The sequence below is a fragment of the Vicia villosa genome, linkage group LG1 (genome assembly GCF_029867415.1).
Source record: "Vicia villosa cultivar HV-30 ecotype Madison, WI linkage group LG1, Vvil1.0, whole genome shotgun sequence".
In the NCBI taxonomy this organism is placed as follows: domain Eukaryota; kingdom Viridiplantae; phylum Streptophyta; class Magnoliopsida; order Fabales; family Fabaceae; genus Vicia; species Vicia villosa.
In genome coordinates this window covers 115686522-115712046 of record NC_081180.1, presented here as the reverse complement: position 1 = coordinate 115712046, position 25525 = coordinate 115686522, and the positions used below count along the sequence as shown (strand labels likewise).

At 33.0% G+C, this 25525-nt stretch overlaps 2 protein-coding genes and 1 non-coding gene across 3 annotated transcripts; 1 reads left to right on the top strand and 2 right to left on the bottom strand.

Moving 5' to 3' along the window:
- Nucleotides 1-1180: 1180 nt before the first annotated feature.
- Nucleotides 1181-2315, bottom strand: LOC131614999 (uncharacterized). The gene is made up of 3 exons (XM_058886524.1): nucleotides 1941-2315; nucleotides 1720-1841; nucleotides 1181-1550 (listed from the first exon to the last, which is right to left on the bottom strand). The coding sequence occupies exons 1-3, from the start codon at nucleotides 2215-2217 to the stop codon at nucleotides 1434-1436; spliced, it is 516 nt and encodes a 171-aa protein (XP_058742507.1). The 5' UTR covers nucleotides 2218-2315; the 3' UTR covers nucleotides 1181-1433.
- A 14622-nt stretch (nucleotides 2316-16937) lies between these two features.
- TRNAL-AAG (transfer RNA leucine (anticodon AAG)) lies at nucleotides 16938-17018 on the top strand. The gene has a single exon. It is a non-coding gene; the product is annotated as a tRNA-Leu (tRNA).
- A 405-nt stretch (nucleotides 17019-17423) lies between these two features.
- On the bottom strand, nucleotides 17424-23765 carry LOC131643922 (ABC transporter C family member 14-like). Its single transcript, XM_058914290.1, has 12 exons — nucleotides 23593-23765; nucleotides 21116-23281; nucleotides 20708-21028; nucleotides 20543-20629; nucleotides 19841-20458; nucleotides 19538-19702; nucleotides 19167-19461; nucleotides 18869-19083; nucleotides 18483-18788; nucleotides 18301-18364; nucleotides 17971-18210; nucleotides 17424-17865 (listed from the first exon to the last, which is right to left on the bottom strand). Exons 2-12 carry the CDS (start codon nucleotides 23249-23251, stop codon nucleotides 17765-17767), a joined length of 4548 nt encoding a protein of 1515 aa, XP_058770273.1. The 5' UTR covers nucleotides 23252-23281; nucleotides 23593-23765; the 3' UTR covers nucleotides 17424-17764.
- Nucleotides 23766-25525: the final 1760 nt, after the last annotated feature.

The window sequence follows — 25525 nt, the reverse complement described above, 5'->3', positions numbered from 1 at the left end:
GTTAACTTCCCTACCGGATGAAATCAGAAGAACACTGAAATGCAGAAACTGAGCTCTAAACTTAAAAAAAAAAAAAAAAACCTAAATGCATGTCTCACTAAACAACTCATTATGCATTTAACTACAACTTTATGTACCATAAACAACCTATTGTGAGTTTAACGACAACCTAATGCATCACAAAACGAAACAAAAAGGAAATGAGAAACTTACTAAATGTAATAAGTAGACGATTTTTGATTGAATGGAGTGGAGTAGAGATTGAACAATGTCCTGGGATTGAGTGCAATGCAATAAAACATGCGACAAAATTTGAAAATTTATGGAAATGAAATTTGCTCATGAATCCTATTTTGAGTTCTGAGTAAGTTTCTAAAATGAAAGATGAATGAAGGTCTGACACAATTATATAAATCAATTGATTTGAAAATTAGGGATAGGATCAAATGACCCCAAGGTGTCAAAGTTTAATTTGACACCAAATCTCAACCGTTAATAGTACTCGATCAAACAGTTATATAAATAACATACTTTTTAGAAGAAAAAAAAGTTATATCAAACGGTTGAGATTTGGTGTCAAATTATTCTTTGACACTTTGGTGTCATTTGATCATATCCTTTAAAATTAACCTCCATAAGAAATGGAGTAAGGATCCACTCCATTTCCTAAAAAGAAATGGAGAGTCCATTACTATAGTTTTGTGTGCATAAAGTTAAATAAATTGTAAATATGTGTAACATGTCTTAGAAATACGTGTAATACACACACAAAAATGGAAAAGAAGTGGAGTATAAACAATGGAGTGGATCCTTACTCTAAGAAATGAATAAGGATCCACTCCATTTCCTAAAAAGAAATGAAGAATCCATTACTATAGTTTGTGTGTATAAAGTTAAATAACGACATACATATTTAGATTTAAAGGCAGATTGTAACGAAAACAAATTTAGAAATTAACTTATAAGCATTAAGTTAAAGGACAGCAAAATGTGTTTAGCCAAAACATGTATGATCACAAATTTCCTTAACAGTTCCAATCACATTCCATTTAAAATTACTGCCATCTCATTTAATTGCTTTTGGCAAAAGCTGGTTAGTTACACCAGAATTGCTTCATCTTCCCCAACAAAACTGATCCGTAACCCAAAAAACAAACTACCTAGACAGTTGCAAACACACTCCATCCAAAATTACTTTCATCTATTAAAACATTTTTGACAACAGGCAAGGAGACCATAATGTTTCATCTTCCCCGACAAAAATCCATACAAAAATAAAAAGCATCAGCAAAATTTTATAACAATATTACATGAGCAACATTCAAAGTGTCAAAACAACAAAAATCTTCATTGTAACAACATTTCACCTATTCATGATCAACGTTACAACTCACAACTTCGACAGCACTGCACTAGTTCACAATCAAAGTATTTCATCTTCCAACGATCAGCGGATTCTTGTTCTTATATATGTAATAGCTCATGCACAATTTCTCTAAAGTTGCAACTGAATGCTGCATAGGATTTAGCTTTATATCCATCATCATTCTCTGCCATAATAAGAACAAAACATCAAACACCTCCTAAAAACTAGCAAAACAGACAAATAATGCAACATTTGTAACTTGATTGTAATCTTGATTGCAACCTTGTCCAAACAGAAAATAAAGAACATTTAACCAAACCAAAGTCTTAGAAAGCAATAATGAAAAATCAAACCTCAAAATCAGCTCCATATTTCTCAACTAGCCGACTAATATAAAGACGCTGAATCGAAGTCAAAGGTTGAGGAAGTGCATTTTTGCCATCTCTTCTTCTCTTTCCCAATGCCGATTTCAAATCTACACAACAAATTAACAAAATTCAAACTCATTTCAACCAAGTATAAACAATTTCCGATAGAAAAATAAACTAAAAATTGAAACTTCAGGAGAATATACCGTCTTCTTCGAGGTCACTGCCGGAATCGTTGGGGTCATCGGAAACAGAAGGAGCTTGAAGAGAATCGGTGAGGGAGTTAGGGTCATTGACGACGCCGAAGGAGTTATAGTTTTGGGTGACGCTACCTTTCTCGTCCCATTTAGGGTCTTCTACAAGGGATTGTAACAGTTTGGGAGGAATGGTGAAGGCGGGTTTCACAACTTTAGGATTCTTCTTTGGAAGACCCACACGAACCTTAGGTCGAGAATTCTTGTATTTTCTTCGAGATCCTCCCATTCTCTTCCTCTGTTATCTCTCTGCGTCTGCGAATTAGGGTTTTTCGAGTATGTGATTAGGGTTTATGGTTTCAGATCAAATCGAATGAAATGTGCGTCTCAACGATGTCGTTTCGTTTAGAATTTTAGGGCATGAAATGAACTGGGCTTATCTGGCCCATTTATGTTGAATTGCATTTGAAAATGACTTTTTTTTTCTAGTTTGACCCCATACATCAGAGTCGCACCATTTGATATGATTTTACAATTACTTCACTTATCTTCTATTTTTTTTAGTGTAATGTCTATCTTTCGTATGGAAGTATTCTTTCTATGACCTTGAACAACACTGAATGCAAGTACTTGTACAAGGTGGAAGAACTATGAGATAATGAGGAGAATTGAGATGAAAAAGGCCTTGATTTCCAAAACATTATTCGTGATCTTTATGAGGAGGCAATAGCTCTACTGGTTTGAATACAAAACTATCCAACAAGACCAAAGAGGAAAATAGATGGAAAATCATTAGGGATGGGAATAAGACAAGTCAATTAATAAGGTTCTACGATTTAGCCTACATAAATTCAGGACATTGTTAGACTTTCTTTTAATAGAAAAGGCTTATGATGTTTTATAAATCTATTTAACTAAAAATGTTAGACCATGTGCCATAAAAAAAAACATTTTAACTCTATTAAGCAGGTATATTTAAGTAAACATGAATAGTTTTATTATTATATTGTATTTTATACTTTGAATTAAAATATGAAAGTAATGCTTAGTTATCTTGAATAACTTATGAAAATAAGTTGAAAAATCTTATGAACAATATCATAAGTTATTGTCATAAGTTGTTTTCATAAGTTATCTCAAACAAATGGTATCACAAAACTTATGCTAATAGGTAAAGTTGAACAAGTCAATGAAAACATTTAGTCTAGTTGATCTTATAATTTGTTAAGATATTTAATATTAGTTGAATTACTTATTTATAAATGTTCAAATGAAGTAGGCTTTTAAGTAGGCTAGTAGGTCAACCAAGCAATCAAAAAGACTAGGCTCAGGCCTAAAAATAAACCTAAGATAGGCTACGGGTCAGACTTAGGCTTTGATTTTTTTAGCAATGCAGGCTTAGGATTTAAATTTTTTAGCAGGCCAGGATCAGGCTTGAAAAAGCCTAACTCGGCCCAGCCTATTCCCACCCCTAGAAAGCATAAATATTATTTGTTGGAGAAGGTGAGTGGATTAGTGGAAAGGAAGACAAAACAAAGGATGCTCTAAAGGTAGATTTAGAAAAAGCCTTACGGGTGGACGATTTATAAAGGAGGATAAGGTAAGAGAAAATAACAAAGATCAACATGTACAATGATATCATTAAGACGCGTCCGTGTGCTTTTAAGAGCATCGTAACTCAAGTCAAAAAATTTAATAACCCAAATGTCCAAATGAACACCAAATGGGTGAATTAATTAAAATTTACGGTGAATGGTGAGTGGATAATCCCAAAAGGATTTCATGATGAGGAAGAAGAAGGCATTTGGTCTCTTATTTGTACCTGTATTTTTATTTTGGATGTTATGTGTTGCCACACACATGGGCTTTTGTAATAAACATCTTTTGTTACTAATAAATTAGTTACATACCCATGCATCCGCACGGGTATAGAATATTTGGTGTAGCATTTTTTGAATGATATGGATAACATGAATATAAGCCACTAGAAAAATGTTAGTAGGATTGTGTATTGTTCAAGAAGTTTACTTATCAAACTACAAGAAAATAAGAACAATGAAATTATAAGGCACAAATCTTTTGACACACAATAAGTATAAGTAGAGAACCTGCAAGAAAATAATATGAAGTCAAGATGAACAAATAATAGAAGAGGAAATCTTATGAAATTTAAATGGAAATCGTGTTTAGATAAGTTATACACACCTTTTAGATGTTTTGAAAAACATCTTTAAATACAACATTTGTGGTAGTATCCAAAGTTTGTTTCACTTTGTCATGAATCAAGATTTTCAACCCTTGCTTGCTTTTGACTTTGGAGAAAGCAACATAAAGTTGTCCATGACTAAAAACCTCTTTCAGCAAGTACAAACCAATGTAGTCCAATGATTTTCCTTGAGACTTGTTAATAGTCATGGCAAAAGAGAAAATAATAGGAAAATGTCTTATGACAAGCTTGAACGGCCATAGTGATTGGGAAGGTGACAATGACATCCTTGGGATATAAATGATGTTTCTAATATTTTTCCATGAAATGATTTTTGCTTCAATGACATGATTGGCTAGTCTTGTAACGGTTAGTCTTGTACCATTACATAAGCCTTCTGATTGATCCAAATTTCACAACAACATAATAGCTGGTATATAAAAAGTAAATTGTATAAAGGGTCCTGTAATTAGTTCTTGAAATACCTGATATATTAATGATGAAATTTGGATTCAAGTGTGAACTTCTAAATATGTTGATGGTCCTAGTGACCATGATATTTTAAAAAAAATGTAGGGCACAAAATAAAATTTCACAATAAAGAAAATAAAGACATTGCTCGACATGTCATGATGTTAAACTATAGATGAGATTTTTAAAGTGTTATGATCAATGAACCAAGGCCATGCTCACATGCTTTACGATTACAGTCTTCATTTTGTGAGGATAACTATGATGATTACAAATTCAAAAGAATATAAAGTTTAAGTGACTGTAATATTTGCGTATGTGAACATAAGTCAACGCCAAAAGTCAACAAATGTATTAAAATTGTTTAATTTTTTAATTTTCTACCAATAGTTATAAGTATGTGAATATTTGACAATATGAATAAGTTTTAATTAGATTGGTTTATCACATTTTAGTCGAATAGCCAAAAGTAAAATCAATGTAATATGACAAAACATAAATCACAAGGCAATAATTGGGTATTAACCATGTGGTTTTAAACTAAAGGGATTTGCAGTCCTATGCATGCTAGTGTATATAAAAAACTGGCAATTGTCTGAGATTGAAAGTGACATTTTCAAAATTTTGGATGCTGAGTGTACTTGCTTTGGATGTAATCCCGTTTTCTAGCCATAAAATATATATGAAGGATAATATGAGCATGTTGAAGTGACTACTGACAACTTGCATTTAATAAAAGGTTTGGACAATTGCATTTCATGTAAGAACAACCAAGATGGGTGCAGTATCTACTTGAGTGCAATATCTACATCTTGACATTATTTGAATGGATTAAAAAATACAATAGATCAAGTGTAACATGAAAATAATATAGTAGATAAGTTGAAACATGAAAATAAATGTTTTTTGGTTATAGTAAAATATGTAAAGTATAGTAAAATAATCAAGTTTTTCAGCTGAAACATCAAAAAATGGAGAAGATGTAGGTACGAAGTTTATTCAAAAAATCATGACTACTCATTATTAAGTCAATAGTAGAAATACATTAACATGACAAGCAATAGCGGTTTGCACAAATCCACAATTATGAAATTGTGTATAGAAAAAATGGAGATAAAGCAAAAACAAAGGCCAACAATATAGAGACAGAGTTGTATTTAAAGGCCAGGATATAGTACAAGGTGGTGAGAATTAGTGGTTATTAACAAATTTGTTATCACGATTTTTAAAAAAAATCTAATTAACATTAGATAATAATTTACTTCAATCAAATAGCAGGAAAAGCTGGAAAACTTCATAGTTTAGTGCAATGTGTAGCGGAACTGTAAAGAACTGCAGTACACAACATATATTAGGAAAAAGGTGAAGTAAACTTTAAAGAACTGTAGTGCATGCACACAATGTTGAATTATAGTATGTTAAGAACCCAATTCCAATGATGTTCAGTTAACCACAATGGGAATAATTAAATAGATTGTATCAAAATACAAATAGAAGCCCTAGTGTAACCAACTCATCATGCATAGCAAATGATGAGCAAAAGGAAGCAATACTTGATTCATATGTCTTAGTAGCTTGGAATTCAAAATTACAAAAGTGATGTAAGCTAAATAAATTTATGATGTACAAAATGAGTCATAAGTTGTTGGTTGAAGCTACAAAATATGTTTCGTGTCACTCCTTCTTCATGTGTTTCAGTTTGGTGGTAGAATTTCGGGGTGTTAGATACTTGATCGGAGAAGTTTCGTCAAATTCGATGACATCAATGTCTCTATTTGATGGGGTGTTAGTATAGCCTATTCCACACATGCTTAATTTAGTATTTTGGATACTACACAAAAATAATTAGGTAATTGGATTTTTATTCAGTTTAAAAATTAGCAATGAGTATAATTAGAAATCTACTAATTTTGGCAGAATTATAAATAGTAAGCGACCATATTCTAGTTGATCGGAGTTGTTGGTATTGAGGGAACAGTTTGCACGACAGAAACATTTAAAGTTTGCACGGTGGCAATATTTGAAGTGTGTTGGAATCATAGAATCAAGCATGTTGTGTATGTAATGTTAAGTAAAAACGTAATGAAAGAATAAGAGAATGGTTTTAATGCATAATAGAAGGATTACCTCATTGAGGTTAAAGTATTCATCGATCCTTTTTTAAATGTGTTCATCCCTATTAAGCATGACAATGGAGCATTGATTGAAGTCTGTAGTATATTTGGTACGGAAAGCCAACTTTTTCTTTAGAAGACTATCAAGGTAAGAAGCATAGATTTGTGGGTGATCTTCCCCAAACTACATTACAAGCAGATAATTTATAAGACTGCATATATATGGAAAGACAATTTGGTTGGAAAGATGTAGGATGCTTAACTCTTTCATTATAGCTTTCAATTTGGCAGCTTCCATCCCATTAATTGGGAGACGTTCTTTGTCCCAAAACATGAACGTACAATTGTGGTGAACATCAACTTCAATTTTGTATCTACGAAATACAATTGTGACAATAAGACGGATAATAAGACTTGCAAATATTATTGAGATACTCAACATAAAATACCAGTTAAGGGCTTACTTTGTGACTTCAATGTTATTGAGTCCACCACAGTCGCTCTGAAAAGGTAGTTCATGATTTTTGTTTGAACAATTGGATCCTATGCAACAATTATAGTACCAGCAAAATTATACAGTCTTGAATCTCAACGTAGTTCCAATGGTTGTGGAGAAAAAGTCCTTGTTTTGAAAAATGTGTTAGGTAAATAATGGATAAAAACAATTAAGAGCCATGTTAACAAAGAGTAATAACTACCTCTAAAGACCTAATGTTGTCCAATGATTTCTGAGATGGTCTTGAATTCCTTAGACTTGGTCCAAAACTTATCATATTCTAAGTTTTTTGAGCCATATGTCAGCGACAAAGATTGGGAATTCTGCAGGCACGACTTATGAGACCCTAACCTGAAATGGAAATACAATAAAGTTAAGTAACCTACAATCAAATGGGGTGCTTTGAATGATGTGATTTGTATAATAAAAGGTGGTTACTTAGTTCTGTAATGGTTAACTTAAGGGTGATCAAAATTGATGAATAGTTTACTTCCACTTCAGGCATTTGACAATGTTATTTTACTTGTAGCTGTAATCTCCAATGTAAGACAAAAAATAATTAGGATCATATCACATTTTGAAACTATGCATATACTTTGAAATAAAAGGTTAATAGTCTAATAGAAACCTGCACTTGGTTTGAACCAACCATGAGTTAGGATAACAATGGAGGGAGTGACATTGGTAATTGAGTAGAGAAAGTCAAAAAGTTTGGAAGCATAAGTGTCCCAGAGAGTCAAGTCGATGATGTTACCATGATAGTCACTAAGTGCAATGTTAGCACAAGCCTTTTTGTTGTTGCCGACAATCTGTTTTATAATGATCTCATGTAATATGCCAAAGACATCTAAGAGTTAACATAAAGTAGAAAAGAAACAAACATAAGTTATGAATAGTAATCAACGAAAATGAAATAGCAGTGATACAAAAAGAGGTTACAATTACCATATAACTAATCATGATTGAAACTTCCACAAAAAAATCAGATATAGACTTGAAATAGAACTAGTGAGGAAGTATGTTATGAATCTAATTCTTATAGAGGGTTGTTAAATTATTGAACATAAGTTTGAGAATGTTGTAACATTCCTTTAAATGCATATTATTTTTCAACGGTTCACCAATATAACATTGTATATGTCTCACGTTCTGCCAACACCTTCATCCAATGCTAGTATTCTCTCGGATGTGTAATGACTTGTATTTTCTGACACTAATACATGTTCAAGATGATGAAAAAGAAGTACAACTCAATGTGAAGAGCAATTTAAGATGATAAATGAACAGAGAAAGAGTTGGAACTATAAAATGGTTTATCACCTTTGCATCTTGAATGATGAGCTCTGCGCGTAACTGGTCATTCCTCTCTTTGACGGTCCACAAGTTAGTAACTCGGAAACTCATTTTCCAAACCTGGGTTCCTATCTCCAAGTAATTCACAAAAATTGGAGGCCTTGACATCTAACATAAAAATGGTAAATTTAACAGTTAGTGAAATAAAGACAACACAAAAGTAAAAACACACATTGTAAGTGAAATATAAATTATGACTTCAAAAGGCATCTGTAAACAATATGGCATTAATACATTTAACATAACTGTTAAACTATGCATAACTATAATGTAAGCTTATTTTCAAAATACACATAGAATATACGACATACAGATCTATTTATTGTGAGTAAAAAATAAGGAACTGATTTTGAATGTGGAAACATAACATGTTTATAGGACAGGCATTTCAAAAATATATGGATGAAATTAGAAAAAAAATATATACAACAAATGATGAGCATGACGAAGGTTATTGCATAAAGAAACCGAAAAACTTGAGCTATGCGCGGCATGAAACATAAAGGGTTTACAAAATGATTGTTGTTCCATTGGATCCAAATTACAGCCAGTGAACAAATAAGAAGCGAAGGAAGAACATTTAGCAAGATTGAGAAGTTTTTACAAACCTGAGTTGCTTGAATGATGATTCTTGAAAGATATGGTACAGGTTGAAGATAGAGTATGCTTGAGTGATGATGACTCTTGATGGTGTGGAGAGAGAGAGAGAGAGAGAGAGAGAGAGAGAGAGAGAGGGTAAGAGAAGTGAAGTGGAAGTGACTTGAAATGAAGTTAAGAGAAGGAGGGAATCTAAAAAGTTTTCAAACACGTGGCTTAAGCGGGTTTGTTTAGAAGTTGTAAAAATGCCTTGATTATGACGTGACAAAGAAGCCCTTTTGGCTTTGTAATTAGATGGAACAGAAAAAGGTAATACATGTATAGTGGTGGCATTGTCTTTTAGTGGCTTGATAGTTGATTGATTATTCTTTATGCAAATAATTTTTTAGTTAGCACTCTTTTTTATACTTAAATCATATACTTTCAAGTTTAAATTTTCTGATGTGAGATGGAAACAAATTCTTAATCATCAGTTATGTATGATTTGACAATTTTTGAGAAGATCAAAAGCCTTAAATTTAACCACAATGTGGAAATGACTTTGCCTATTCTTTCCTTGAGTCAAACTTATCATTAAGATTCCCCCCTCCCTCCCACAATGTGTGTCTTTTACTTTGATTCATCTTATTGTAGACATGATTTAAAATCTTCAATGTTGTTTATCTTGTCAAACATTATTTTTTTCTTCTTGAATTGAGGATATATATATACGCATTAAATCATTTTAGAAAATAGGGGAAAATGCGTGTGTATGAGGATGTAAATTTAGAAATGGCTAAACCATATTTTTCGGTCCCTTAATTTGACATCAGGGTTCATATTTATCCCTTATCTTTAAAAAGTATTATATTGGTCTCTAAACTATCTAAAATGGATCATATTAATTATCTTATATACCACCGATGTTGAATGTTTGATGGGTAATTGTCGTTAATGGTGAAAACATTGTATGTCAAATGACATGATGTGAAGTCTTCATTTGTTTAGAAGAAGTAGTACTCAAGATGTTCTATCAAAATGTTTCTATGAGATAAAGATGTAAAGTCAAATTCAATAAGGACTACACCTAAGTTGAAGTGGCGTTCAATGAAGCCCTTGACGATCATTTTGTTTAGTAAAACCTGATGATGGCGTATATCAAATAAGCTTTATCAAGTCTCATCATATAAAATAATAAAGTCCCATAATAAAGTATTAAATTTATAATGAATCAAGGAATGGATCTTGAAACTTCAAAGATGGTTAAAGATAGGAAGTGCGAAAGCTCGTTTGGTTTGTGGCTGAGTGATCTGTGTATTATAAAGGTATAAGTGTAATTATTGAATTACTAAGACAACTCACACATTAAAACCTATTTGAATTTTACAAAACACATTAAAACTTATTTGAATTACTAATATGTTTTTAAACCTTTTTGAATTTTCTAAAACACATTTAAACTTATGGAAGGACTATCAAGGTGCATAAGAAATTTTTTAAGAAAACATTTGTAAACTTCTTAATCGATTGGGGACTCAATCCAATTGATTAGAGAAAGGAAAAAAAGCTCATTAAATGATTAGAAATACTCCCAATCGATTAAGACACATAATTGTTGTAGGATTTCTATTTCGGGATAAGAGTTGCCTTCATTTTGAAAATCTTAATCAATCATGTCATTAAAAGGCACACAACTTTTTTTCCTTTTTGGGCTAAACTTTTCTCATATAAATAGTGGGATTATCCTCATTTTAAAAAAACACCAGAAAACGTATTTCAAGTATACTTTCTCACGTTCTAATTTCTCTAAATCATTTCTTTCTTTTTCTTCACTAAATTATCTTAATACTTTAAGAGTGAAAAATACCTTGAAGTTTTTATTGTGATTCCAGTTATGTAAGAATATTTTAAATTACTCAAGAAGGGTTTGTCTCATGTGTAATATCTTTAAAAGAAGTAGATGTTTGGTTCTTGAGCTAAATTAGTTAAAATTTCAGTTTGGTTCTTGAGATATTCAGGTAAAATGTATGTATGGATCATGAGCTCAGTCCGTTAAAATCTCCTGTTTAGTTATTAAGTTTAGCCGTCACAAACTCTATTTGGTTTCTAAGCTCAACATAGTGTAAAAGCTTTGTTTGGTAATGAGATTAGATCAATGTAAAATCTCTCTTTGGTTTGAGAATTAGTAGTGTAAAGTCAAATGTTTGATCGTAAGAAGGTTTGTCGGCATAACCTACAAAAGTTCACATCTCATATAGTGGAAACTATCAAGAACCCATATAAATCATTGATGAATTTCTGTCATCCCTTATCTCTTTATGTTTATCTTCTATATTTCTTTCTGTTGTATTAACATCTTTCCATCTCTCTGATTTCCTTTCTGCTAATTATTCTGCCGGATATTCTCTTTTTGATTTATAAAATTAACTTAAATGTTTTTATAAATCAATATTTTTATAAATGGACATCGTTTTTCAACTTGCATAATTCAACTCCCCCTTGTGTTTTGGAGCCACTTGTCCGACAATTGGCATCTGAATCTAATTCCTATTATAATAATAATCGTCTCAAGAGATAGAGTGATGACTTCAAGCACTTCATTTTTTTACCAAGGGACTTTTCATAAATACACATCCACTATTTGATGGTGTAAGGTTTGACTTATGGAAAGTTAGAATAAATGTTTTTATCGAAGTTAATGATTTTGAAATGTGGAATTGTGTTGTCAATGGTCTATTTATTCCTACTTGTTGTATTAATAATAAAGTAGTATATAAACCAAATAATCTTTGGAGCAAAGAAGATAAGTGAAAAGTCAAACTTAATTAAAAGCTAAGTACTTAATGATGGGTGCTCTAAGCACCTTTGAGTACCTATTTGTTTTTAATTGTAATTAAACCAAGAAAGTATGAGACACTCTTGAAATGATCCATGGAGATTTCTCCGAGATTGAACCTGAGAGAATGGACATACATATCCTAGAAGATGAGTCGCCAAGTGAAAGTGAAGGTCATTTTCACATATGGGTCTCAAACACTGTAATCCTTGGACGTTGTTTTAGAAAATATATATCTAATAAATATCTTAGAATCAAGAATTTGTGTTAGAAATTTGATCCAATATTTAATTCAAAAGACGTAAAAGTTTGTGTCGGATTTCAATAAAAATCCAGAAAGAAGGAAATTATCTTAAAACTCAAAGAGGTAATCCAACTTCTAGCAAATTAAAAAAAGTCAAGAATGTTCGGAGAATCTTCATCATCCTCAAAAAAATTACTTCAAGAAGTATATTACAGATTGACACCAGATGTTTGTTTAAAAAATAATCAAAATTTAAATGAATGATCCTATGAAAAATCAACTTCCAAGAGAACTTTAGAAGAATCGACATCCAAGAATTTTTGGAGATTCATCATATCAAGTATCTCACGAAGAAGAGGAATGAATAGAGGAGAACTCAATAGATTAATGCAAATATGTATTCACAAATTTATCTCATGGCTCGTCCGGAGACTCTCATGAAGTGTCTTCTAGAAGAACAACAAAGGAATCTGACGAAGAACATATTTACTTCAAAGCCACGCATGAAGAAGAAGATGATAAGGTAACTTATCTAACCAATAAGAAAATATTTAAATTAGGTGTTAGGCTTGGCAAAGAGATAAAAAAATCAGAGAGAGATATTGTTGACCTCAAATATCACACTAATTTTCTCAAAAATAGTAATAAAGTTCTTGGGGAAGAATGAGCTGATATGAGAAGTCACTCGTTAAAATCTAACAGATATGAAACACGTGTTTCATTAAAAATGAAGTTAGTAATTTGCATGAATGAAACCTTGGGTAAATTAAATAAGGATAAAGAAAATTTAGATTTAATTTTGTCTAATTAAAGAGTTTCATGTGATAAAGATGGATTGAAGTATCAATCATAGACCGATCATTAGCATTTTCCATGATATGAAGAAATATAATCGCTTTGTATTTAAATGCAAGCATTTTAATAATATTGGTCATTTAGAAGCTTTTTGATATTCTAAATTACATAATTTAGGATGTTCAAAGGGAAACCTGATATTCGCGAACCGCCTGAACCACACATTCTTGACACTCTCTAACTTCCTAATTTATGGCAATCTCGAAACATGTTTTCTTTATCTTCATCAACAAATGTTTTAAGGCATACTTTAAAAATTTTAATTTTAATATAATTATACAAATTAAGTGGAGACCCCCTTTTTTGTAACGAAAAAAGGGGAAATTGCTGGTGTTGGGATTCAAAACGTGTAATGCTTAATCTATCACCACTGTTGTTAGTCTGGATCATGGTGAAAAGTTTTTTATTAAATAAATAAATAATAAAGATGCCTAAATAAAAGTTATTACTTCAGTTGATTTAAAGGACAAGGTAATAAGATGTTACAAAATGTATATTTTATAGTAGTGACATCCTCTAGTGCCATCTATCTTCTTTTGGACATCACTTGGTTCATGTTCCAAATACGTCACCATCATCTCCAGTGCCTAAAGTCTACCACATATGGAGTATTTTAATAATCTTCCCGTGATCAAAAGATGTAGCAGGGGTGACACATCATCAAGTATGATGGATATCTCATCGATCGAAAGATGGAATGAAGATTTCTCTAAGTGCCATCTCTCTACAAAAACATATAATAGAACATGGTTAATATAACCATATCCAATCTTACATAAATATTGAAGCCCGGATGCATGCATGACATCCTAAAACCATAGCTCATCAGGTTGTGGTAACTTTGCAATCTTCCTTCCATGGTTGATACATTTCAATGTATCACCATACTGTAAAAAAACATCACTATTAGAAAGTTTAAATCTTATAATGCAAATGTTTAAAAGAATAAATATTTATGTTACATGTCCATCCCACACGTGTCTAACAACATGGTTTTCATATAGAGGAAGAAGTTTCAGGTCTGAGGGGTCTATTGGAAAAACATCAGGAACACATGGACTTTTGTGGCTTTTGGGGCATCATGGGAAGCCATAGAGCAATCATGTCTTCGGGAGGATGATGTGAGAGACACTTGAGCTCTAGAAGACGATGCGTTTACATCAAATGAACTGACACCAACATATAGAAGGGAGGGTCTAGCTTTTTTCCTCCGAATGGAAGCATGTTGGACCACTTTAGCATGCCTCAAGATGTCTTGGTTGTCAGACATTTTACCAGTAATTACACCAGAAAAATCATATCAAAATCAACGAAGCCAAACCCATTGGACAGAACATGCAAAATCAATTAAATAAGGCAGGAAAATCCATATTTTTTTCTTCGAACTCATGGTCCGAATTCCAATTTCTAGGCAAAACTAGATTGCATAACACGAATCGTTAGAACCCTTACGCTCTAAACTTGAAAAAAAAAATTACGCATGCATTAGAAACCAGTCTATTATTATTTTAACTACAATATAATGTATCATAACCAATCTATTTAGCTAATGAATTCATTAGAAATAAAAATGGATGTAAATGAAAAACTTACCAAATTGTGAGAAAAGCTTGAAAACTAGGAAACCTTGATTGAATGAAGTGGAATATAGGTTGATTGATGTCCTAGGCTTGAATGCAATGTAGTAGAAGTAGCGAGAAAGCTTGAAAATAATGGAAATGGAGTTTGTTCACGAGCTCAAGTTTGAGTTCTGAGTAAGTTTGTGAAATGAAAAGGAAGATGGAAAGGTTAGGTTCTAGGTTATTAATCAAACACATTTGAAGATTGAAATCCATAAAAATTACAGAGATCAAAATATGAATTAATTAAGTGTTAAATTGACTTGGATCTAAGAAATGGGTGTGGTGAGGTGTGGTAAGGGGTGGGTCTAGAGTCAAATATGCAAATTAATTTGGCCTTCACATCTTCCATTTAGCGTATTTATTCATTCTTTAGTGCGTCCGGAGTTTAAAATATGAATTTTATAGACATTAATGAAATTTCATTGTGATGAGTAATAACACTAAGGGTGGGAAAAGAAATTCCCTTGATTAATGGCGTGTTTGGAGCTTCTCAAATATATCTCATGAACATGCAAGCAAAACATTGGCCAAGTCTCATAGTAATTTCAAATTATTCAATTATGGAGAAGTATAATGTGAAGGAAAACATGCAACATATCATAAGTCATTACACTTTGGTGTAGTATATTATTAATATCAAGACCTACAATCGCTACATTTTCTTACCACCAACAATAAATAAGCTCGTCTTTAAATAATTTTGCAATGGTAGCTGAATTAAGCCTCTACATGCAATATACTTCTAAATATTAAACAAAGCCCCTCAGATTTGGTGAACATGTGTTCATTTTTTCTTATTTTCTATATATAAAGATGGATGTTGGAGAAGCTAATAGATATAGAGAGAGGACCTGAAGTTTTGTTATAGTCCAGTAGAACAATTGACATACTCTAGAAACAATGTTGCAAACAACAATTGCCTTTGGAGCAAGTTCGTAGGTGTGTCGAATTCTTTCCCATGCCCTATATTAAAACAAACATAACATAGATTACTATAAACGATCAACATTATATTGAAGTGTAATATCTATGCACTAACATGCATTTATTACCTGCATGTACAACTAACACTCGATCGCAATCCATCACTGTTTGTTTTCTAACACTCGATCGCAATCCATCACTGTTTGTTTTCTAAGAAACTTTGAAGCTACCGAGTAGTTTTGACAATGCTCCAAACTTTGCATCAATACAACCCTTATTATTAGGATTATTAACCAGTGATATCAAAAACTAAGTTTTTTATGTATATGAGAAATCAAGTTACTCTCTAATTTGAGTTACTCTACTTAATAACTTATTATAAACAGTGAGTTCAAGTTTTAGACCATACAAAAATATCTATTGAAATTTTAATTACCTTCCATATCTCATTTCTATGTATTGTCCACTTGGATCGATGATACTTTTGAGGATACCTTAGAAAAGGACAGGCTCCTGGAGGATGACACCAAATTAAAATCTAACATCATGAAGTTTTAAGGTGGATTTGTCAATGTCGTCGATAATTATTTTGTCTCCAGTAGTTAGTACATGAACATTGATTAACATTGATGCAAGATGTAATATGAGATTATGTCGATGGTTGAAGAGCTTCCTACCAACAAGGAAGTTGCACCATAAGTTTTCAATCAGATTTTTGACATGTGAAATTCTTGGAGTGTTTTAACTTCAAGTGAAATATGTTCTTCATGATAGAGTATATGATTGTCGGTGATGACAATGTGAAATTTTTGGAGTGGTTTACCTTCGAGAGAAATATACTATTCATTGTAGAGTATGATAGTTTTTAAACTAAGATTGTCGGTGAATACAATGTGAAAATTCTTAGAGTGATGTAGCTTCAAGTGACTATTCTTTATGGTGGAGTATGATTGTCGGTGAAGACGATGTAAGCTGGTGTATTATTTTCAATTAAGGTGGAGATTGTTGGGGTGATATACATGTTAAAGAAGTCTCATGTCACTTAGTTTTATAAAGGAATAGAAAATCCAAAACTAGATAAAAGATTCAATTTCTTCATTACAAAATGCATTAATCAAAAGTACCTAAAGCTTTTATGTGGATTTTTTTATTCTCTTTTAATCTTGTATTGGAGTTTTGTGAGACATAAGAAAATATTTGTATTGGAGGGTTTTGGTGTATTCGGAGCTTGGGGGTGGTTAACAGCAAATTTTGTGCTGTAACAATTAAGAATGTATTGTTACATAGTTATTTTTAGAAAAAAAATCAACAAGTTGAGATGGCCGAGTTGGTCTAAGGCGCCAGATTAAGGTTCTGGTCCGAAAGGGCGTGGGTTCAAATCCCACTCTCAACAAATGTTTTTTTTAATTTCTTTCTTGCCTTGCTTTGCTTTTCTTTGCAACAAATTTTTTCCTTGCACATTTTATTAAATAACCACTTCTGATACTAAATGTAAAGTCATTGCTTTCATGCACATTTCTTTCTTTTGTTGCCTTGCTTTTCTTTGCAACAAATTTCTTTCTTGCACATTTTATTAAATAACCACTTCTAAATGTACAGTAACACTTCTGAATTTAAAGTGCTAAATTTAAAGTAACAGTTTAATTATGCCAAATTTGAATATTGTGTTAGCATGCAAACGATATTTCATTTTGATTAATGGCATGTTTGGAGCTTCTCAAATATATCTCATGAACATGCAAGCAAAACATTTGCCAAGTCTCATAGTAATTTCAACTTATTCAATTATGGAGCACTATAATGCAAATGAAAGCATGCTTATTATAAGTCATTACACTTTGGTGCAGTATATTATTAAAATCAGAACCTACAATCCTACATTTTCTTACTACTAACACTACTTCAAGGTCAAAATACACCAGCAATAAATCAGCTCATCTTAAAATGATTTTGCAATGGTAGCTGAATTTAGCTTCTCCATGCAAATATACTTCTAAACATTAATTAATCAAAACGCTTCGCTTTGACGAACACGCATTCTAGTTTTGTTATTTTCTAGCTTTAAATATGAATGCTGGAGAAGCTAACATATATAGATCAGAGGAGCTGAAGTTTCGTCATAGTCCAGTTGAAGTTTTGTTATAGTCCAGTTGAACGGTTGGCATACTCTTGAACCAAAGCTGCAAACAACGATTGCCTCTGGAGCAAGTTCGTAGGCGTGTCAAATTCTTTCACGCGCCCTACATCAAAACAAACATAATTTAGATTACTATACACGATCAACGTAGTATTGAAGTTTAATATCTATGCACTGACAGTGAAAAAAATAGACATGTGCTCATTACCTGCATCTACAACTAACACTCGATCACAGTCCATCACTGTTGGTATTCTATGAGCAATGCTGATGATAGTACGCGCTGCAAAGTCCTCTCTGATGATCTTCTGAATTACTGCATCGGTTTGAGAATCGACAGAAGCTGTAGCCTCGTCCATGAATAACAACCTGCTTTGCTTAAGCATGACTCTCCCTAAACAAAGCAACTGCCTCTGCCCAACACTCCAGTTATCTCCATTGTCAACCACTATAAATAACATCCGCGTGCAAATGAGTATAAAGAAAAATGGAAGTGAAGTTCAAGTAGTTCAAAGAAAATGGTAAGAGTCTTCAATACCTAATGAGTCAAGTTTCTCGGGCTTTGAAGCTACCGAGTCTTTTAGTTGACAGCGCTCCAAACTCTGCATCAATACAAACCTTACTATTAAGATTATTTGCCAATGATACCAAAAACTACGTTTGTTATGTCGAGCAAAATTTTAGACCTTACAAAGATAGCGACTGAAAATTTTAATTTACCTTCCATATCTCATCATCTGTATACTGTCCAGTTGGATCAATGTTACTTCTGACGGTACCTTCGAAAAGGACAGGCTCCTGAGGGATGATACCAAATCGAGACCTGAGATCATGAAGTCCTAAGGCAGATATGTCAATGCCATCGATGATTATTTTGCCTCCGGTAGGTTCCACCAGCCTAAAGAAAACTTGAATTAAAGTTGACTTTCCACTCCCAGTTCGACCAACAACGCCAATCTTTTCTCCTCCGTTAATGCTTAGAGTAATGCCTTTAAGAACCAAAGGAGTGTTCGGACGATATCTGACCTGTTTAACAGAAGATTAATTTATTACCATAAGGAAACTGTGTGATTTTCAAAGCAAGATTTATAATGTATTATAGATACCTGCAAGTCTTTGATATCAACATGGCCTTGACCAGGCCAATTCGGGGGAGGAGAGCGATCCTTAATGTTCCACGCGGCTTCTGATGGAATATTCGAGAACTGTTTTATCCTCTCAACAGATACCATTTTGTTTTCAATGAAACAGCTCATGTATATGGCCCAGAACATCACTCCATTCAACGACAATCCATAGGAGAGAGATAAACCAACGTTTTCTACATCGAACATCAAACAGAACAGCGATTAATTAAACATCTCAATAATAAACCTTTATTGCAATATATGATGAGGGAAATACCTGGCTTTATTATACTGCTAGGTAATATGATCATGAACAAAGTAGACATGCAGAAAATCAAGCTTCCAAGCAATTCTAAGCGGAAACCCAACCACGCATTGGCACTGAAGTTGTGGAAATCCATTCGCAAGTTAGAATTTACTCGTCTGATGTTTTCTAAACTAAACTCTTTCTGTTTTCTGAATGCACGGACCGTCATTACCCCGGAAATACTTTCGGAGAAATGAACAATCACAGGTGCTTTTGTAATTGAATCTAGCCTAGTTAACTCACGAGAAGTAGAAAGAAAATAGCCCTGCAAAACATTAATGGTTAGCATAATATTGAGTACTATAAAGGATTTAATCTGTCAAATAAGTGATTATTCATACCCGGTACCAAATGTTCAACCAAACAAGAGGAATCAGCAAGAAAGCTGTTGGCCATGAATTTTGGCATGTAACGATGATGATGCTGATGACTGTAATATACATGGCCACCACAAAATTGATGAACAAAGGGATGTAGATATCGACATTTGTCTGATCAGAGGAAGCCTGTGGAAGTTCAAAAACAATGAAGTTGCAGTTATACATACATACATACATACATACATACATACATACATACATACATACATCGATATTTGAAATGATGATAATCGAAACGTTTATATTTGAGCCTTAAACTCTTACCCTGCTTAGAATTCTTCCTGATGGAGTAGTATCGTAGAAAGACATTGGAGCATGCAAGATGCTATTAAGAATTTGATTGAAGAAAATCTGTGCTGTTTTCAACCCAAAGATCGTGACTGAGTAGGATCTCAGCACTATCAGAAGAACTGAAACAACGCTAATAATTGCGTAGACGGAAATAAACAAAGAAGGATTGAAAAATTCAGCACGCTTGACCGATGTTTGATATGCCAGCCAATAATCACTAGCCATCATAGATGCTTGCCACAACACAGAAAGAAAGAGTACCGCGAAAATCCCTATCCATCCAAAAGCCTCGGTGCAGTAGAGTTTATAGATATTAAAGCTAACTTTACCAGTTTCTCTTTCTTCTTCTTTGACAAGTTTAGAACTTCCATTAGCAGATTTAGGTTGGTCAAGCGAATTACTTTCACCATTGGCTTCTCTGCTGTTATTAGACGCGGACTTAGTTATCGTCGGTTCACCAGGCATGGCCGCGCCTTGTTCTACAAGTTCCATAGATGTCTCATGTGCTGCAACCAGGATACCGAAATCCAGTCCAGAATCAAGTAGGTCGTTGTACCGACCCGATTGGACTATCGTTCCTTCCCTCATCACCTTTTTGTAAGCAAATATATATAAATGTTAGAATAACTCACCGTTCACCGAGAATCACACACAAGATTTGAAAAGGAGACTTACCACGATACGATCGACATTATGTAAGAAGTCTACTTGGTGTGTTACAAGAACTATGGTCTTTCCTTTCAGAGCTCCCCTCACACATTCCTGTATAAAAGATAGATATGTTTAAAGCCAAATATTTCTATCGATTCAATGATTATGATTGATCGAGAGGATAAGGACCTTAAATATTTCAGTGCCAGTATGTGCATCTACTGCGCTGAAGACATCATCAAGAAGATATATGTCACAGTCTTGGTATACAGCCCTTGCGAGCTGTATACGCTGCTTCTGACCCCCGCTGAGGTTGATGCCGCGCTCTCCAATCTCCGTCTGATCCCCATATTCCATCATTTCTAAATCTTTCTCCAAACAACAAACCCTGATAACATCATTGTACTTCTGTCTATTCATTGGTAAACCAAAGAGAATATTCTCTTCAATCGTCCCGTTTTGAATCCAAGACGTTTGCGCAACATAAGCAGTACTCCCGCATACTTGAACCTATAAATATAATAAATAATCGTGCTACAAATTAGTATATGCTCATAGTAAATGAAATAGTGGCCTTAAACTTAGAAATGGTGATACCTTTCCAGAAATTCTGTGCATTTCGCCAAGAATTGATGCAAGAAGAGAAGATTTTCCAGATCCTACAGTACCGACAATAGCTGTGAGTTCGCCTTTATTAACCTTCAAATGAATATTTTTCAGGTCTTGTTCTAAGCCATCGTCATCCCAACTAAAGGTACCATCTTGAACATCCACAGCAATTTCTCCGTCACAGCCGTCGTTTCTCTCAACCGAATCATCATTCAATTCCTTGCTAGACATGTACCTATCCAACCTCCCAAGTGATACCAACGCTTGTGAGAGAGATATCATTGACTGTGGAAAAGTCCTAATAGGTTCCTGCAGAATCTTAAACACAGTTGTTGTAGTGAAAACAGTTCCTGCATCAAGTTTAACTCCAAGCCAAAGCGCGGTACCGAAAGTGAGAGTTGATATCAACATAGGAGCGCTCCATAATACAATGATATTGCCACAAATCGAGTACATAAACTTCGAAAGCCACCCGAATTCCGACTCACGGAAACCTGCGATTCTACTGTTGAAATGATTTTCCCATGCCTGAAACTTGATAACACGCATGTAATTAAGCATCTCATTCACAGCTTTCATTCTCGAATCGCGGCTTATCATAGCTTTAAACTGATAGTTTTTGTTCTGTCGAGTTGTCACCACGATAAACACGAGAACAAGTAGAAGGCAAAGAAACGCGGTGATCACCGAAGCACCGAGAGAATTGTAAAGCAAAAACAAACCAATACCAACTTGAAACGGCATCATCCAAACCGCGTGTAACTGAAGCATCATATCGGATAGCTGCTGCGTATCAACGGCCATGTAATTCACAATGGGACCGACACCGTGATCTTGTCTTGCAGAACAAGATAGCCTCAATCCCTTTTTATATAAAGAAGTAATGAGAGTGCATCTTATAAGCATTCCAAGTTTCTGAGAGTTGAAATTGAAATGATGAGTTGTTAAAACTTCAACAAACTTGGCTACAAGAAGAATCAGCACTAGATAGTAACCTTCATACACAGAACTACCTTTTCCAGCAGTGAAATCAACAAAATCTTGAATTAATACCGGTCCAACAAACATAACAGATAGCCTAATAACAGCAAGACAAGCAGTGAAGATTATGTCTTTCCAGAAACACCGAAGCAACGTGGTTCTAACCGGATACTTCGATCTCTCTTCCAATTTAGGCCATTTTGACTCAAAGATAACAGACATCCTCTCAGCTCTATGCTGTGGAGAAAGGTACGGAACTTCATCGATATTAAGCGGCGAAGCATACCCTTTACTCAACAAAGGGTTTAACCAAATCCAAAAGGTTCTAGAAAACTGAGAAGCCGAAGCAAAACCAGTAGTAAGACCCGGTTTATCCAAACCATGATCATATAGTTTTGTTTCTTCACCATTATCAACAACACTGTGACTCTCTTCTCTCAACTTAATAACACCAGTGGAACCTTTAACACCAACAACAAGCAGAAAAAGCGAAACCGGTAGCGAAATGAAAGAAACAACATCATCAACCATAAAGCTAAAGGACTCATTCCCCTCCAAAGAAACCAACCGCGCAACACCAGAAGCAGCGAACAAAGAAACAACAACGAAATTCGCAACCCAGAAAACTCGAACCGATAAAGGATGAACAACAGCTTCGAATCTCTTAACATGGATAATCAAGATTACAAGGACTAATTGAGTTATTGCTTGAACAACCCAAAAGAATCCATCAAGTTGTTTCCACGACGACTCAAACTCAATCCCCGAACTGCTAAACACTAAAATACAAGCAACAGTGTACAACACAGTCAAAACTATCGTTGCAATTAGAGTTAGATTGAACCATAGAGTCGTTCTCGTTCTCGTTCTCGTCCTCGTTCTCAAAGCTGTTGTGTCACTGATAAGAGGCTTGTTGATTTCTTCTGAGTTGGTACTTCCATTAGAAGTGAACCTAGAATAAAGCTTTATAATAGCAAATAGTAATAGAGTAAACAAGAGCAAAAAATCAACGGCTGAGAGAAGAACTCTCTGAGAACACGGTGACAGAAAAACGAATCTCAGCCATTCAGGTAATGCATCACCTGGAGAAGGTGAACATGAGAGAGATGTAATCCAACTCCAAGTTGAATCTAAAGAAGACATGTTTGTGTTTTTCTGCAATCAATCAAAACCCTGAAACAATCACAGACAACATCATGGTTGTGAGGTTTTTTATTTTTTTAAGAAATCAAATAAAAAACAACTACTCCTATTATGAACACAAGTAACAAAAAAACAACAATGATGCTGATAATGATAATAATGAAGAGAAGCAAAAAGCCAAAAGGTGATGAATACAAAGTTTAAAAACAAAAGCGAGGACAACAAAAAAAAAAATGATTTGGCACAAAAAGAAAACAGACCAACAAGCTAAAAACACGTTCAATCTTTAAGATACAACGACATAGTACCTTAATAACAGCTTAAAAATGGTTATTAATTACCTTATAGTAGTTGAAGTTTTTTCTCTTCTTTTTTATGAGTATATGAACAACAACCTTAATAAGAATAGATAGTATGAAACGATGTGTCGTTTCAATGGCCACTGGTTTGTTGAGGAGGTGAAGTTCCTCACACCAGTTTTTCCTCTATGGCCTAAACTGCTCAGGACTCTTCAGAAGATAGGTTTAAATATTACACGTTTTTGTCTTCAAAATAGACAAAACAAAACACGTGAATTGAATAATTTCTATTATATTAAAATATTAAATACCAAAAAAAAACATATAAAAGAATATTCAAAAAGGATAAAAATTAAATCAAATTGTGCCTTTAGTAAACGATACATAAATGAATAATTAATTAATTTTATTTACTTTATAAAAAAATTACTTTATTTTAATGTAACTGTTTCTGAAAAAAAATATTTTAAGTTTGTTAAATGATTTTTGTATTGTTTGGTTCATGTTCATGAGATCTTGAGATCCAAACAGAAAAAAAATTATAATATGATATTTATATGATGAGAATAGTTGCACCTACCCATACCTTTTTTGTAGTATTAGATTTGAGTATTGGAATGTGTTACGTCTTTACAAAAAAAATATATTATTGATAATTTTGTGATGGAGCTTAGTCAACTAGAAAAAACATTGCATGATATATAGACAGGAAATGAGGTAGGAAAAACAAATGAACAACTAAAATTCAATTAAACTTTTGTTGTTTGGAAGTTGCATGTGAATTTCGTAGAATTTTAGTCAAATGAAGACATAGTCTAAAAATGAACAACTAAAATTCAATTAAACCTTTGTTGTCCATTACTTTATGTGTTATTCAATTTAATATCAACGGTTCATATCATTTACAGTGTGACGATAAATTTAAAAGAACAAATTAACTGGTAATATTAAGTAAGTACTATCATATTCATAGTAAATATTACAGCACTGAATCTTAATGCGGTTGGTGGCATGAATGTATACATGAAAGAAATATAAGTAATTCAAATACTAAACTACTTTAAAAATAATTTAATATATAAAAGATACTCCTATGATGTAGCTTTAATTAATTTGTTGTTGAAGTATTAAAAGCAATAAAACTTTAGAGTTAGAGAGTTGTCTTTTTTTTTTTTACGGGAGAGAGTTCTCACTTGTCACGGGGAATAAATCAGATTATAATTATAGTATTAATTTTTAAATAAATTTCAACCAATTACTGAATTTCTTACGCACTACAAGAATTTTCATTTTTGCCTTCAACTTTCGTAGATGGATTTCCGGAAGTACTCCATATTTTGAAAAAATTTGATTCCTTTCGTAGATGCATCCACGGAAGCCTAATAAACTAGTGTATATGGAAAAGTTAAAACATAGTGAAAGTTGAGATTTTTCCAACTAATAGGAAAATCCCAAATTTACAAATTAATTTGGAAAATTTCAAATTAATTTATAAATTAATTAATTAGAAAAACCTCAAATTAATTTATCAATTAAATGGAAAAATCTATCACCACCGGTTTAGTCCAATTCGGAGGTCAGTTCTGGTATCAAGTGGTTCCAACCCCCCGATCGCAGTTGCAGGGTTAAAACAATGATTCTCCCTATCAAATTTAGCGTCAATCACCACTAAACCAACTAACGGTTGATGACTTAAAATTATATGCATTAAATTAAGAAAATACAGTAAAAATTTAAATTAAGAATAAATAAATAAATAAAATGGAAAATAAAATAATTTTATTTCATATATTTGATGTTAATTCAAAAGAAATGTTATATATTATTGTAAATACATCTTTTTTTTAAATAAGGTTTATATATATATATATATATATATATATATATATATATATATATATATAGGGGACGACTCAAGTGAAAACACTTGGTTATTATGAGAAATGAGAACAATGAATCACGACCATTAAATTTT